Raw genomic sequence first — 15,719 nt, 5'->3', positions numbered from 1 at the left:
TCTTCCTCATTGAACCCAACCCCTCTGAATCAGAGAGGTGTGGGGGCTGCCTTAATCAATGTTCCACGTCATCAGCACCGGGGAGCAGTTGTTGTTGGGGGATAACTGCTTTGCTCAAGTGCAGAACGGCAGACCTTTCCACCTTGCGGGCGTGGGGATTCGAACCAGTGACCTTTCGGTTACTGGCCCAACACTCTTAACCGCTAGTCTACAAATGTTCCAATTTCAATTAATTATTTCTCAATGATGCTTTAAAGGAGAAGTTTACCCAAAATCCAGAAACTCTGAAGTGATTCCATACTGTGAAACCAGTCCAGTGGAGTTTGCCCTCTCTCCCTGTAGTGCTGTACTGAAACAGCTTCAAACACGTATCACGTGACGTTGCTGAATGCAGGCCAAGCTCTGCTGCTTTGCCAGTTAATTTGTTATTTTATTAAAGCTATGGCCTTTGGCTTACACCTGGAATTGTTTATTTATGTCTGAGAAAAAAACGTTTTTCAATCAATAAAACAAATACAAATATGATGATATCATAGTGAATTCATGACATCTGAATGAACAAGTATTCAGACCCCTTGACCTTTTCCATATTTTGTTATGTTACAGCCTGATTCTAAAATAATTAATTTTAAAAAATTATTTCATCAGTCTACTACACACAATACTCCTTAATGACAAAAAACAAAACAGGTTTAAATTTTTTTTTGCAAATGTATTAAAAATAAAAAACAGATACCTTATTTAAATAAGTATTCAGACGCTTTGCTATGAGACTCAAATTGAGCTGAGATGCATCATGTGTCCATTGATCCTTGAGATGTTTCTAGAACTTACCTGTGGTAAATTCAATTGATTGGACATGATTTGGAAAGGCACACACCTGTCTATAATAGAGCTGGACTGCAATTGGTGGGCCTGGGAGGGCATAAGCCCACCCACTTGGGAGCCAGGCCCAGCCAATCAGAATTAATTTTTCCCTACAAAAGAGCTTTATTACAGAGAGAAATACTCCTCAGTTTCATCAGCTGTCGGGATGTCTGGTCTCAGACTATGTGGAAGTACTGGGCTGGCGTTGTTATACGTGATCTGCGGTTGTGAGGCCGGTTGGATGCACTGCCAAATTCTCAAAAAATACGAAGTTGGCTTATGGTAGAGAAATTAACATTAAATTCTATGGTAACATCTCCAGTGGATATTCCTGCAGTCAGCATGCCAATTGCACACTCCCTCAAAACTTGAGACATCTGTGGCATTGTGTTGTGTGACAAAACTGCATATTTTATTGGCCTTTTATTGTCCCCAGCACAAGGTGCACCCTTGTAATGATCATGCTGTTTAATCAGCTTCTTGATATGCCACACCTGTCAGGTGGATGGATTATCTTGGCAAAGGTGAAATGTTCACTAACAAGGATGTAAAAAAAATTGTGCCAGGAACGCTCTACAACATCATTTGTTTTGAAATCACACCAAGATTGTTGTAATTGATGAAATGTTGCAAAACTGTCCTCAGGTTATTGAGGGATCTGCTTTGGATTAAATGTCATAGCAAGGTGGTTTTATCAAGTGGAGGTTTCATTCAGGTCTCTATTTAAATAAACACTGTCTTTGGCAGGAGAAAATCCAAAGTCGGAGGAACCAGAGACGTCCAAACCAGCAAGACGACACCTCTGCTCCCAGTGTGGAACTAGGTTTGCCAAGTTAGGAAGCCTGAAAAGACATGAGAAGACACACACAGTAGAGAAGCCATACCATTTCTCCCAGTGTGGAAAGACTTTAAACCGGTTAGACAACCTGAAATTACATCAGCAAATACACACAGTGGAGAAGCCGTACCACTGCTCCCATTGTGGAAAGAGTTTTAACAGGTTAGACACCCTGAAAAGACATGAGAGGGCACACACGGGAGTGAAGCCACACCATTGCGCCCAGTGTGGAAAGAGTTTTAACCGGTTAGACTACCTGAAAGCTCATGAGCGAATACATACAGGGGAGAAGCTTTTCCATTGCTCCCAGTGTGGAAAGAGTTTTAACCGGTTAAACTACCTGAAAGCTCATAAGCGAATACACACAGGGGAGAAGCCTTTCCATTGCTCCCATTGTGGAGAGAGTTTTAACTGGTTAGCATCCCTGAAAATACATGAGAGGGCACACACAGGAGCGAAGCCACACCATTGCGCCCAGTGTGGAAAGAGTTTTAACCGCTTAGGAAACATGAAAGCTCATGAGCGAATACACACAGGGGAGAAACCTTTCCATTGCTCCCATTGTGGAAAGAGTTTTAATCAGTTAGACAACTTGAAAAGACATGAGAGGACACACACAGGAGCGAATCCATACCATTGCGCCCAGTGTGGAAAGAGTTTTAACCGCTTAGGAAACATGAAAGCTCATCTGAGAATCCACACAGGAGAGAATAATTACTTATCCTAGTGTATAAATTGATATTTCACATCACTTTTACTTAAAGTTCATCAGAGGACATACACAGTGCTCCTATTGTCTTTATATTGTTGACTGAGATTGTGTTTACTTGTTTATACCATATGAAATGTGTTTATACAAAGTATACTTAAACATTTATTTGTATGTTTTTATTAGAAAACATGAATTGAACATGGAGTTTATCAGTTTGAATATAGAGTAGATCAGATTCCATGTGTTTAAATGGTCCTTTTTTAAACTCTGACTATGTGTGTGTTTATCTGGGTGTGTCATTCCTCCAGCTCTACAGATAATCAAATTATATTTGGATGTGATGGATTTGCTACATTGTTTACATTTGCATTGTTGGCCCACTGATGATTAATTAAATAAATGTTCTCTGATTCTGTAATGGAACATTTTAATTGTATGTGTCCACATAACTGGGTATGTGACTAACCTTGTGAAACTGTCCTATTATAATCTCCTGTTCTTGGGAGTATCATTCTGTGTTGCAAACCAGCTTCAACCTGCGTCCTTGTATAAATAAAGTCCCGCCCAGGAACAGGAAACTATAAAGATATGTGCTCATCACCCAATGCTTTGGAATTCATACTGTCTACACTGCACTGTGTAACTCTGTTATTCTCTCTGAGCTCAGAAATAAAGAATCTTGGTTCGACTTAGACTCCAGCAGATCCTTATTTTATAATATCCACCACAGCTCATCAACGGATTGCTGTTTCATCATTGTCTCAATGAAGAGTTCTTCGTTCGACTTTCCTGGGGGCATTTACAAGCCTGCCACTGGTTGAATAAACTTTGTTTCCATGTCATTTCAACAAAACAAATCCATGTGATGATGTTAGATCAATGTGGAAAACTGATTGGATTTGCAAAAAGCCATCAATATATTAATTTTTTACTAATCTGGCAATCTAAATCCAATGACAGGTGACATTTTGGATCAATATCCACCTTAGTAGCTAAGTTTCCATGCAATTTGTGACATATTTTCATGTGAATATTCTCAAATCTGCATGAAACAATATACACATTTTCCCACCAGAACCTTTTCCATCTAACAGACTGTTGCGGATCAAAGGCTTTGCGTGACGACGTAGTGCACAAAAAATACTCATGTTTGCAACAGTTGGGCTAATGATTACAGACTATATCAGCTAGATACAGGCAACAGTGGGGAAGGTGGTATTGAATGTGTCACTGTCTGTCACCTCAAATGTTTCTCTCCACCTGTGTGCACCTACATTCTAAACTTTCATTCATAGGCTAGGTTGTAGCAACCTCATGATGGGTATAGGGAAAAGTATCATGTAGTAGCATAAACCTATTGCTGTTGCATTTGTCACGAACCGTCTCAAGTTCGTAACAAAAGGGAGACACGTGGAGACAAGGAATACCCAAAATATATATTTATTAGCTAAAGTAAACTAAATCAAATAACAATGGTGTGTGTAATCAGTAATCAGTAGTGTAAGTGAGTGTTTGCATGCATCAATGTAATAATGCAAGGTGTTGAAAGGTGCCAAAGCAAACAACCAAAAAGCCACAACAATACCACAACCAAAATCAGTCAAAGTATCTGCCTGGAGAGAGTCTCCTCAATGAATGTGGAAGAGGTCCATTTATGCTGGGACACACCCGACCCAGGTGTTTCCCATGTAGCTGACGACCCTCCCAACTCCGCCCACCGGCATCCTAATAAGGAAACAAGAGCAAAGAGAGAGAATACGGCAGACAGAGTGGGAGGGGCGTCACACATTGAACAGGGTGAATGGAATATGAATGACATCAATAAGGGATCATAGCTTTCAACTGGATTCACCTAGTCAGTCTATGTCATGGAAGGAGAAGGTATTCTTAATGTTTTGTATACTCAGTGTATATCACTAAAGATAATCAAGTGCCATTTGCATGTGATGCATTTGCTCTATTGTTTACAGGATGATTTGTATCTTATAGAGTGTGGCTTTAAGGGAATAGTATGGTCAATTTTAGCACACACCACCACTTCCCCCACTGCTTCACACTCCTTTGTCTCATGTCCTTCTGAACACTTACATTTTAGTCATTTAGCAGACGCTCTTATCCAGAGCGACTTACAGTTAGTGCATATATTATTATTTATTTTTTTCATACCCCCCGTGGGAATCGAACCCACTACCCTGGCGTTGCAAACGCCATGCTCTACCAACTGAGCTACATCCCTGCCGGCCATTCCCTCCCCTACCCCGGACGACACTGGGCCAATTGTGCGCCGCCCCATGGATCTCCCAGTCGCGGCCGGCTACGACTGGATTCGAACCAGGATCACTAGTGGCACAGCTAGCACTGCAATGCAGTGCCTTAGACCACTGTGACACACCTTGGAACCTCCCTCCTACACACTGCTGCCACATGCCCATAAGTTTGACACCTGTAACATCTTAAGGTATTCGGCACATATGCTCTCACTGGATAACTTATATATCCTAACCTCACTTTCTCAGGCAAAGACTCAACTTTAAAACTCAAAAGAACAGACAATGACTCTTCTGTTTCCCCACTCTCGCCACCCTGTTTACGTTGCACCAAACGACGAGCATCACACACACCGGGAATCATCTCCTTCAATTGGTCAACTTTTACATTCACTACTACTCCAGTAATCACTCCTCTCAATGGCACACTTTTCTTAAGAGCGAAACAATTCACAATTCTTTCCCCCATTTTTTAAAACTCTGAGCGCCTTCTCCCTCTGCCCAACAGAAACTCAAACAATTATCACTAGACCACTTCTGGTTACCCTCACCGATTCTACTATACCCAACGCTCTTTTCACCCATCTTGAAACCACAATTGGATCAGCCAAAAGGCAAGGATCCATTTTCCCCACAAACTTCATTCCTACTGTCACAGACACATCTTTATGCTGACCCGCTGTGTAATCCTCGGGCTCCGAGTACTTCATCACACCTTCCACCTCCGATACATCACCCTCATTCACTTCCATTTCTCCTCCTGTCTTCAGCTCACTTTGCTTACATTTCCTACCACTCTTCTTTAACAAACCTTCTCCCTTTTTCCCGCCATTTTCAACTGACTCAAACTCAGTCTTCCTCCATCTCTCTCTTAGACCTCCTCTGCCTCTCTTTTTCCCTCCATTCCTCCTCATTCATCCAAGTATACGTCTCCTTATGATAATAATGCATTTCTCCAAACCTATATCTGTTTCTTGCCTTCTCTAAGGACTCCATTTTCCCCCTCCTCTCCCTTCCGGCGTCTATTCTATTCTATCCTCGGCCTTGACCTCTTCATTGCTCTCCTCTTCTGATCCGCTGTCCTCCTCTCCTGAATTACCATCGTCTTCCGATCCCTCATCGGAGCTGTTATCCTCACTATCATCGGGACTTACTCCCTTTCCAACTGCTTGTCTTTTCGCTGAAGACGCTCCCCAACTCAAACTGGCTAGCTACCAAACCAGAGATACACCAGGCTGTCTGAACAATCGTTGCTAGGCCCATCCACCTCGACATTCTTTGCCAATACCAAGAATGTAGTTAATATTGTTTCCAAACTGCGTTACCCACTCCAGTCAGCAGATGGCGATGTGCGTCTTTCAGGTGATGATTCTTGCGTGACGTGTAATGGACTGGACGGGACTCTTCTTCAACAACAACCACACGGCTACTCTTTCAACCACCTCGGTAGCTTGCTAGCCAACATAAAACCGAAAGATTGAGGCTTTAGACCATGTTTATGTACATTAGCTAATCTCAGTGTTTTAAACACATGTCTGTTGACGTAACATTATCTACTGGGTAACTTTAACCTAATTTGCAAACTTGTTAAAGTTGATACTGAGCCTAGCACTAGGCTAGTCGCTAATGCTAACTAACTAGCTAACTAGCTAACATCCCCGACCATGAGCTCACTAAACTACTCCTCCCCTGCTAAAGAAGAGGAGGTCTGCTGGATGGAGAAAGAAGCTCCGGGGCTGAAAGAAGAAGTCGTGAAAGAAGAAGATGAGAATATTACAGTTAAAGGAGAGGAAGAAGCTTTCAAAACGATAAAGGAGGAAGAGGAATATATTACATTGAAAGAAGAGGAGGAGGATGTTACAGTGAAAGAAGAGAAAGATCCGTTTGGAGTGAAAGAGGAAGAGGGGATAGAGGCTGTCACAGTGGAAGAGGAGGAGGTAGAAGCTTTCAGAATGAAAAAGGAGGAAGAGGATATCACATTGAAAGAAGAAGAGGATGCTATCTCAATGAAGGTGAAGGAGGAAGACGTTTTAGGGGTGAAAGAAGAGGAGACAGAATATCAGATTAACACCAGTGAGTATTGTCTTAAAAACAGGGGCACAAACTATGCAGTTCTTGAACTAATGTGGGGTTTTAAAGGGGCATTCTACTGAAGTTATATACTTGAATATGTTGTTCAGTACTGTATAAGTCGTCTGCCATTGGTACAGATACTTTTTCGACTTTTAAATTAGATTTTTTGAATTATTTAATGTTCTACATTAAAGTGCACTTAATCTAATATAACAGGCTTTTGAAATTCAATATTGGTGCTTAATTTCTGCTTAAAATATCAAAGGGACGCAAAAGGCACCCAATTCGTGGAACTACCTTTTGACATTTGCATCACAAACAATATTTTATAAAGTCATGATGAACGTGGCCATTTTAGGAACTGCTTAGATATATTAATGCCTCTTGTAAGACCCTATGATCGTAATAGACGGTCATAAGTTTACCATCTGTTTGATGTTCTCGTTCACACAGGAGAGAGACATGACTATCATGGATCCTCTGGGGAGCCTCAACAACATCCTGATGCTGACGAGGCAGAGAAGAGTCTCTCCAGATCAGAACACCAGATGGTACAGCTTGGTCTGGTCTAGCATACAGCTTGCTCTATCGGGGTCTGGGCTGGGTTTCTGTAAAGTACTTTATGACAACAGTGACATCAGCATCCATAATGATATGTGTCTGTGTCCCCTCTATATGGTTACCAGGACAACGCTAGCCCTTCCTCCCTCCCAGAGTCCCTGTGTCGTACCTCTCCCAGTAGCACCTTACTGCTGGGTCTGAAGAGGTTGTCTGTGCGGCTGGTGGACTGCAGGAAAACAACGGGGCTGAGTGGAACTGTGAGAGGAGGAGAAGAGAAGAAAGGAGCAGATTTGACTCATCAAAGTAAGCGCTGTAGTTTAGTTTTAACAAATAAAATAGATCTGCCCACTGGTAACTGTTACCAGGACAACCAGCAGAGTTATGTTAGTTGACATGAAGATAGACTGGTATCTGTTACCAGGACAACCAGCAGAGTTATGTTAGTTGACATGAAGATACACTGGTATCTGTTACCAGGACAACCAGCAGAGTTCTGTTAGTTGACATGAAGATAGACTGGTATATTTCCACCACAGTAGACAGTTCTGTTAGTTGACAGGAAGATAGACTGGTATATTTCCACCACAGTAGAGAGTTCTGTTAGTTGACATGAAGATAGACTGGTGGATATGGATGTTATGAATATTATAACACTGAAAAAGGATTCTGCCAATGAAAAGAGAGAAACCAATAGACTATATAAAACCTTGATGAAAGTTAGATTTAGTATGATCTGATGTATGGTGCATGTTTTACAAAAACTTTTCCTAAAAACATTATGGATGTTACATTGCCTGTCCCAGTCAACCCCCTATCTTTACAATACTCTAGAACAAATCAAAATGTATTTGTCACGTGCGCCGAATACAACAGGTGTAGACCTTACAGTGAAATGCTTACTTACAAGCCCTTAACCAACAATTCAGTGTTAAGAAAGAAAAAAGAAATATAGCAAATAATGAAGGAGCAACAATTCAATAACAGTAGCGAGGCAGTATACAGGAGGTTCCTGTACAGAGTCAATGTGCGGGGGCACCGGTTAGTCGAGGTAATGGAGGTAATATGTAGAGGTAAAGTGACTATGCATGGATAATAAACAGAGTAGCAGCAGCGTAAAAATGGGGGAGCCATTTGATTAACTGTTCAAGAGTCTTATGGCTTGGGGGTAGAAGCTGTTAAGAAGCCTTTTTGACCTAGACTTGGCGCTCCGGTACCGCTTGCCGTGCGGTAGCAGAGAGAACAGTCTGACTAGGGTTGCTGGAGTCCCTGGCATTGTTTTGGGCCTTCCTCTGACACCTCCTGGTATAGAAGTCCTGGATGGCAGGAAGCTTGGCCTCTGTCAGACCTTTGCTGTTAGAGGACACAAGTACATCCTGGTTGTTGTAGATTACGCTACCAAGTTCCTGAAGGCCGTACCCCTTCGCAACGTGTCGTCAAAGGGAATCGCCAAGGAATTGTTCATGCTGTTTTCCCGGGTGGGCCTTCCGAAGACGATACTGATCGACCATAATACCATTTCGAGGGATCCTCGACTTAGCCAAGGAGACCTGGGAGGCCCAATACTTCCCGTTCCGGTCGACGACAGAACATGTCACCCTGATGCGGGACCGACTGTCGGCAATCTGGCCCATAGTAAAGGAGCATATGGAGAAGACGCAACAGACTCAAGTCCGAGCGTACGATGACACCCAGGGAGTTCGCCATCGGAGAGAAAGGGATGGTACTCGTGCCCACAGCCGAACACCGCTTGCTGGCGTAGTGGAGGGGGGGCCCTACGAGGGAACGGAGAGGGTCTTACCGGTCAATTACCGCATCAAGCAACCCGACAGGAGGAAGAAGGACCAACTCTATCATGTCAACCTGCTGAAGAAGTACCATGAAAGAGAGTAGAGTGTGGCTTTGATGGCAGTGGAGCAGTCGAGACAGCTAGACAAGCTGATTATGCAAGTCGGCAGGTTATTCTCCTCCTCCCCTGGACAAATAGAGGTCCTGTTTCAGCATATCCACACTGAGCCAGGCAAAAAGGTGCATATCCGGCCATACCGGATACCCGAGGTCCGCCGAGCCATCGCTAAGAACGAGGTAAGTGAGATGCTGAGGGTGATCGAGCCGTCTACGAGCGAGTGGTCTAGTCCCACAGTCCTGGTCCCCAAACCCGACGGTAGTGTGAGGCTCTGCACCGACTTTAGGGGCTTAAACGCCATCTCTAGGTTCGTCGCGTATCCGCGTGGATGAACTCTTGGAGCGCTTGGGAAAGGCCAAGTTCATCACCACCCTGGATCTGACGAAGGGATATTGGCAAGTGCCGGTGGTTCCAGACGAAGAGGGATGTCCGCGCCTTCTTGGGAATAACGGGATATTATCGTAGTTTCATCCCTAGATATGCCACCATTGCCAACCCCCTCACAAATCTCATCAAGAAAAACCTGCCAAACCGTGTAGCGTGGAAGGAGGAGACGGAAAACGCCTTCCAGTTGCTAAAAGATAGCCTGTGCTCTGATCCCGTCCTGCAGAGAGCCTGTGCTCTGATCCCGTCCTGCAGGCTCCCATCTTCTCTCAAGAGTTCATTGTACAGGTAGACGCCTCGGATACGGGGCTCAGGGCCGTCCTGGCTCAGGGTGAAGGCGAAGCAGAGAGGCCTATTATCTTCAGTAGGAATAGGCCTCTCTGTAGCAAGCAGGAAGCTCAGTGACCGGGATCAGAGATATGCTACCGTAGAGAAAGAGGCCCTAGCCATTAAGTGGGCCCTCGATTATCTCCGGTACTACCTACTCGGGCGTAGGTTGGCCCTCGTTACCACGCTCCCTTCACTTGGATGGCCAGTAAGAGAAACAATAACAACAGAATAGCCAGGTGGTTTCTTGCATTACCACCATTCTCTTTCCGTGTCATCCACAGGGCCGGATCGAGGAACGGGAATGCGGACGTGCTGTCCCGACGCGACCAAGACAGTGCGTCTGGCGCCCGGCCCTCCAGTCCGGTCCTGAGGTGGGAGGTATGTGCCCACTGCTAGTAGTAGCCTATTCGTGGGTCTGTTAACATGACTGTGCAGGGGCACAGCCATTGGTGGGCCTGGGAGGGCATAAACCCACCCACTTGGGAGCCAGGCCCATCCACTGGAAAGCCCATCCAATCAGAATTAGTTTTTCCCCACAAAAGGGCTTTATTACAGAGAGAAATACTCCTCAGTTTCATCAGCAGTCCGGATGGCTGGTCTCAGACGATGTGGAGATCCTGGGCTGGTGTTGTTATACGTGGTCTGCGGTTGTGAGACCGGTTGGATGTACTGCCAAATTTTCTAAAATGATGTTGGAGGCGGCTTATGGTAGAGAAGTTAACATTAAATTCTCTGGTAACGGCTCCAGTGGATATTCCTGCAGTCAGTATGCCAATTGCACCCTCCCTCAAAACTTGAGACTTCCATGTTGCGTTTTTTAAAATTTTTAGGAAAAAAATATTTCACATTCTTTTTTACTTTACCCAAAAATATCATGACATTAGTGATAGTCAAAATGTTTAAAATGTGTGAATGTCTAAATCAGAAAAATTGCCATTTAATCAGCAGTGTTGGACCCTTTTGACAACGGTGAGATGTTACTGATGTACTTTGTGTCTGTCTCCAATGTAAAGAAAAAAGTTTGGGACTTCCACACAAAATTACTTCTTTACTTATTTTAGGTTGAAGGAAATGTGTAGGTCTCATTCTGTATCATACAGCTATTAAGGTTATACATTTACAACCACCTGCACGATAGGAATCCAGAGATGTCTGTGTCTTGAGTGTCCTAGAACTGTCTAGTTTTTTGTGTTCTGACTTATAAAACAGAATGTTTTAAAACTGTCCTCAGGTCATTGAGGCTTATAAAACAGAATGAAATGTTTGAAAACTGTCCTCAGGTCATTGAGGGATCTGATAAAATGTCATAGCAAGGCGGTTTTATCAAGTGGAGGTTTCATTCAGGTCTCTCTTTGAATCAACACTTTCTTTGGCAGGAGAAAAACCAAAGTCGGAGGAACCAGAGACGTCCAAACCAGCAAGACGACACCTCTGCTCCCAGATTGGAAAGAGTTTTACCAAGTTAGGAAGACTGAAAAGACATGAGAGGGGACACACGGGAGAGAAGCCATACCATTGCTCCCAGTGTGGAAAGAGTTTTAACCGGTTAGGAAACATGAAATCTCATGTGCGAGTACACACAGGGGAGAAGCCTTACCACTGCTCATTGTGTGGAACTAGGTTTGCCAAGTTAGGAGCCCTGAAATCTCATCAGCAAATACACACAGGGGAGAAGCATTACCACTGCTCCCATTGTGGAAAGCGTCTTAACAGGTTAGACACCCTGAAAAGACATGAGAAGGCACACACAGGAGCGAAGCCACACCATTGCGCCCAGTGTGGAAAGAGTTTTAACCGGTTAGGAAACATGAAATCTCATGTGCGAGTACACACAGGGGAGAAGCCTTACCACTGCTCATTGTGTGGAACTAGGTTTGCCAAGTTAGGAGCCCTGAAATCTCATGAGCGAATACACACAGGGGAGAAGCCTTTCCATTGCTCCCACTGTGGAAAGAATTTTAAACGGTTAGACACCCTGAAAAGTCATGAGATAATCCACACAGGGGAGAAGCCTTACCACTGCTCCCAGTGTGGAAAGAGTTTTAGCCATTTAGGAAACCTGACAGCTCATGTGCGAATCCACACGGGGGAGAAGCCTTACCACTGCTCCCAGTGTGGAAAGCATTTTAGCCAGTTAAGAAAGCTGAAACAACACATGAGACTGCACACAGGGGAGAAGCCTCACAAACTCTCAGTCTGAGGGAAGACATATTACTCATCACAGTCACTTAAAAGTAATGCGAGAATCCACATAGGAGAGAATAATTACTTCTAGTGTGTAAATTGATATTTCACATCACAAAGTTCATGAGAACATACACAGTGCTCCCATTGTGTTATATTGTTGACATGAGAATGTATTTACTTGTTTATTCCATATGACATTTAATTATACTAAGTATACTTAAAAATATATTTGTATGATTTTATTAGAAAACATGAATTGAATATGGAGTGTGTCAGTTTGAATACACAGTAGATCAGATTCCATGTGTTTAAATTGTCCTTTTTTAAACTCTGACTGTGTGTTTATCTGGGTGTGTCATTCCTCCAGCATTACAGATAATCAAGTGATATTTGGATGTGATGCATTTGCTCCATGGCATTGTTGGCCCACTGATGATTTAATGAAATAAATGTTCCCTGACTCTGTAATGGAACATTTTCATTGTATGTGTCCACATATCTGAGTTACATATGGAGTATATCTTGCTACATTTGCACAAACTGTATATATATTTTCTGTTGTATTTTTGACTTTATGTTTTGTTTTACCCCATATGTAACTCTGTGTTGTTGTTTTTATCGCACTGCTTTGCTTTATCTTGGCCAGGTCGCAGTTGTAAATGAGAACTTGTTCTCAACTGGCTTACCTGGTTAAATAAAGGTAAAATAAAAATGTTTGACTAACCTTGTGAAACTGTCCTATTATAATATCCTGTTCTTGGGAGTATCATCCTGTGTTGCAAACCAGCATGCCCCCAAGTCCTTGTATAAATAAAGTCCGGCCCAGGAACAGGAAACTTTAAAGAAATGTGCTCATCACCCAATGCTTTGGAATTCATACTGTCTACACTGCACTGTGTAACTCAGTTATTCTCTCTGAGCTCAGAAATAAAGAATCTTGGTTTGACTTAGACTCCAGCAGATCCTTATTTTATAATATCCACCACAACTCACCCACGGATTGCTGTTTCATAATTGTCTCAATGAAGAGTTCCTCGTTGGACTTTGCCACTGGTTGAATAATTATTGTTTCCATGTCATTTCAACAAAACAAATCCATGTGATGATGTTAGATCAATGTGGAAAATGGATTGGATTTGTAAAAAGCCATCAACATAAGGTATTTTTATTTATTTTTCACTGACCTAAATCCAATGACAGTTGACATTTTGTGTTGATTTCATGTTGAATTCACTTTAGTTGACTCAATTAAATGTAAATAGAAACTAGATGTTGAACTGACGTCTGTGCCCAGTGGGCTGGTTTGAATAAGCGGCAGGTGTTGGATCAATATCCACGCAATTTGCCACAGATTTTCATGTGAATATTCTAAAATCTACATAAAACAACAAACACATTTTCCCAACAGAAATGTTTCCATCAAACAGACTTATTGCGGATAAAAGGCTTTGCGTGACGTAATGCACAAAAAAATTACTTTTGCTGTTAAATTGTCATGTACCGTGGTGTATGGGTGGTCCTCTGTAGCTCAGCTGGTAGAGCACGGCGCTTGTAACGCCAAGGTAGTGGGTTCGATCCCCGGGACCACCCATACACAAAAATGTATGCACGCATGACTGTAAGTCGCTTTGGATAAAAGCGTCTGCTAAATGGCATATTATTATTATTATTATTACCGAATGAAAAATACAAGTTAAATGGGTTAAATAAGTCCAATAAGGACCACACAACATATCATCGCGTGACTCCAAGTTAACTTCGATTTGATGGTTATTATATCAATATTGGCGAATAAAGGAGTTTCCACCGCCATTTCTCGCTTATACATTTTTACAGACACATAAAGACCCCACCATGTAAAACGACCGAACAAATTGTCTGTCGGCATTTATACAATTGTACCCGCATATCCTGTTTCCATCAGCCCGGTCATTACTTTTGAAATGGTTGGATCAACATCCACCTTCATGATATGGATGAAGCCTGATTTGGAATGTCTCAGTAGTTCTATCTGGCTTCGTAGTATACCCCTCTGATAATCAAGTGATATTTACATGTGATGCATTTGCTCCATTGTTTACATTTAAGTTGGTGGACCCACTCTGATGATTTATATCTTACAGAGCGGGGCTTTAAAGGAACAGTATGGTGACATCTTAGTGTGGCTTGAAATAAATAGGATTATTAATCAAAAACTCCTATACCAACAATACACTGAGGCTTTGACGTCAAGAAGAGAACTGGCTGATGGGTGGTGGTGCTACTCTATAGGTAAGGCTGTCCAGTCCAATATGAATGTTCAATACACACAATAGGTTGATCGGTAGCCAGTTAACTAGCTGTACAGGCCAATATGAATGTTCAATACACACAATAGGTTGACTGTGGAGGTGATTTCCCACAGTCAAATTCCTGCAATGAGAGCTAAGACTAATATTTGTGTAAACTATACATCTGTGGTTGTCACTGAGTTGGTTGATATCCCATTTCATGGGGTCACACTCTATAGTTAAGGCTGTCCCTATAGAAAGTCTACACCCCTTTGAACTTTTTTTTCACATTTCGCTGCCTTACAATTAAATCTAAAAGGGATTAAATTAGATTTTATAGAACAATTATAATTGGATAAGTCCGTCCCCCACCCGAGTTAATACTAGGTGGACGCCATTACAGTTGTGAATAATTTTCATTAAGATTCTACCAACTTTGCGCAAAATACTTCCAGTTGATGTCAAAATTGCTCATTGGATGGACAGCGATATTTAAACCTGAGTTTCTCTGATCTTTTCAGCAGATTTAAGTCAGGACTGAGAACAGACCACTTAGGAACACTCAACAAGTCTTTGAAAGCCATTCTGGTGTGTCTTTTGCATAAACATTTGTGTAATTGCAAGAAAAATAAAACCCTATCCCAGGGTTTTCAGAAGACTGAGGTGGGTTTTCTTCTGCCGGTGACAAGCATACCCATAACATGATGCTTCCACCACAATACTTATTGTGTGGTTAATGTGTGGTCTATCTCAGGTCATCAGACTGTTGAATAGTCACCACTAGCCGTCCTCTGCCCTGAACTTTAGTCACTGTTACTAGCTGTCTACCACCCAGTACTCAACCCTGTATTCTAGTCAAGGCTCATCCTATATAAAAACTGCTGTACACACCTTTTTCTATTCATATACGGTCCATAATGTCTATGCACACCATCATATACATTGTAAACAAACTGTATATATTTAAATACCAGACTCTGACATTGCTCATTCTATTATTTCTATATTTCTTCATCCTTAAAATAAATTGTGGGGATTTGCGTGTATTGTTAGATATTCCTGCACTGTTTCAGTACACCTGAACATCTGAAATATGCGTATGGCTGTGGGAATGAAGATCAGACAGTGAAGAGACTCCAGGGATGGTGATGAAGGCTGTAGGAATGAAGATCAGACAATGAAGATACTCCAGGGACGGAGATAAAGGCTGTGGGAATGAAAATCAGACAGTGAAGAGACTCCAGGGACGGAGATCAGACAGCAGTGCTGGTCATGTGGGGGAGTGGTCGAGCCATCCAATGATTGGGAGGAAGCATGTGAGGAACAG

The 15,719-nt window shown here is 42.5% G+C and overlaps 1 protein-coding gene across 1 annotated transcript; it reads left to right on the top strand.

Moving 5' to 3' along the window:
- Positions 1-6,083: 6,083 nt before the first annotated feature.
- Positions 6,084-13,065, top strand: LOC311120551 (uncharacterized protein). The gene is made up of 4 exons (XM_084195137.1): positions 6,084-6,757; positions 7,211-7,308; positions 7,444-7,621; positions 11,312-13,065. The coding sequence occupies exons 1-4, from the start codon at positions 6,349-6,351 to the stop codon at positions 12,133-12,135; spliced, it is 1,509 nt and encodes a 502-aa protein (XP_084051263.1). The 5' UTR covers positions 6,084-6,348; the 3' UTR covers positions 12,136-13,065.
- Positions 13,066-15,719: the final 2,654 nt, after the last annotated feature.

The sequence above is a fragment of the Coregonus lavaretus genome (assembly GCF_964263955.1).
Source record: "Coregonus lavaretus genome assembly, contig: HAP1_SCAFFOLD_47, whole genome shotgun sequence".
NCBI classification, from domain to species: domain Eukaryota; kingdom Metazoa; phylum Chordata; class Actinopteri; order Salmoniformes; family Salmonidae; genus Coregonus; species Coregonus lavaretus.
Note: the sequence above shows the minus strand (reverse complement) of the source record. Positions and strands in the feature narration are given on the sequence as shown.

Excerpts from the sequence above, each read along its gene's own strand:
- LOC311120551 (XM_084195137.1), top strand. The coding sequence starts at position 6,349 with ATGAGCTCACTAAACTACTCCTCCCCTGCTAAAGAAGAGGAGGTCTGC. Across the intron at positions 6,758-7,210 it reads AGAATATCAGATTAACACCA|GAGAGAGACATGACTATCAT; the intron begins GTGAGTATTGTC and ends TCGTTCACACAG. Across the intron at positions 7,622-11,311 it reads AGCAGATTTGACTCATCAAA|GAGAAAAACCAAAGTCGGAG; the intron begins GTAAGCGCTGTA and ends TTTCTTTGGCAG.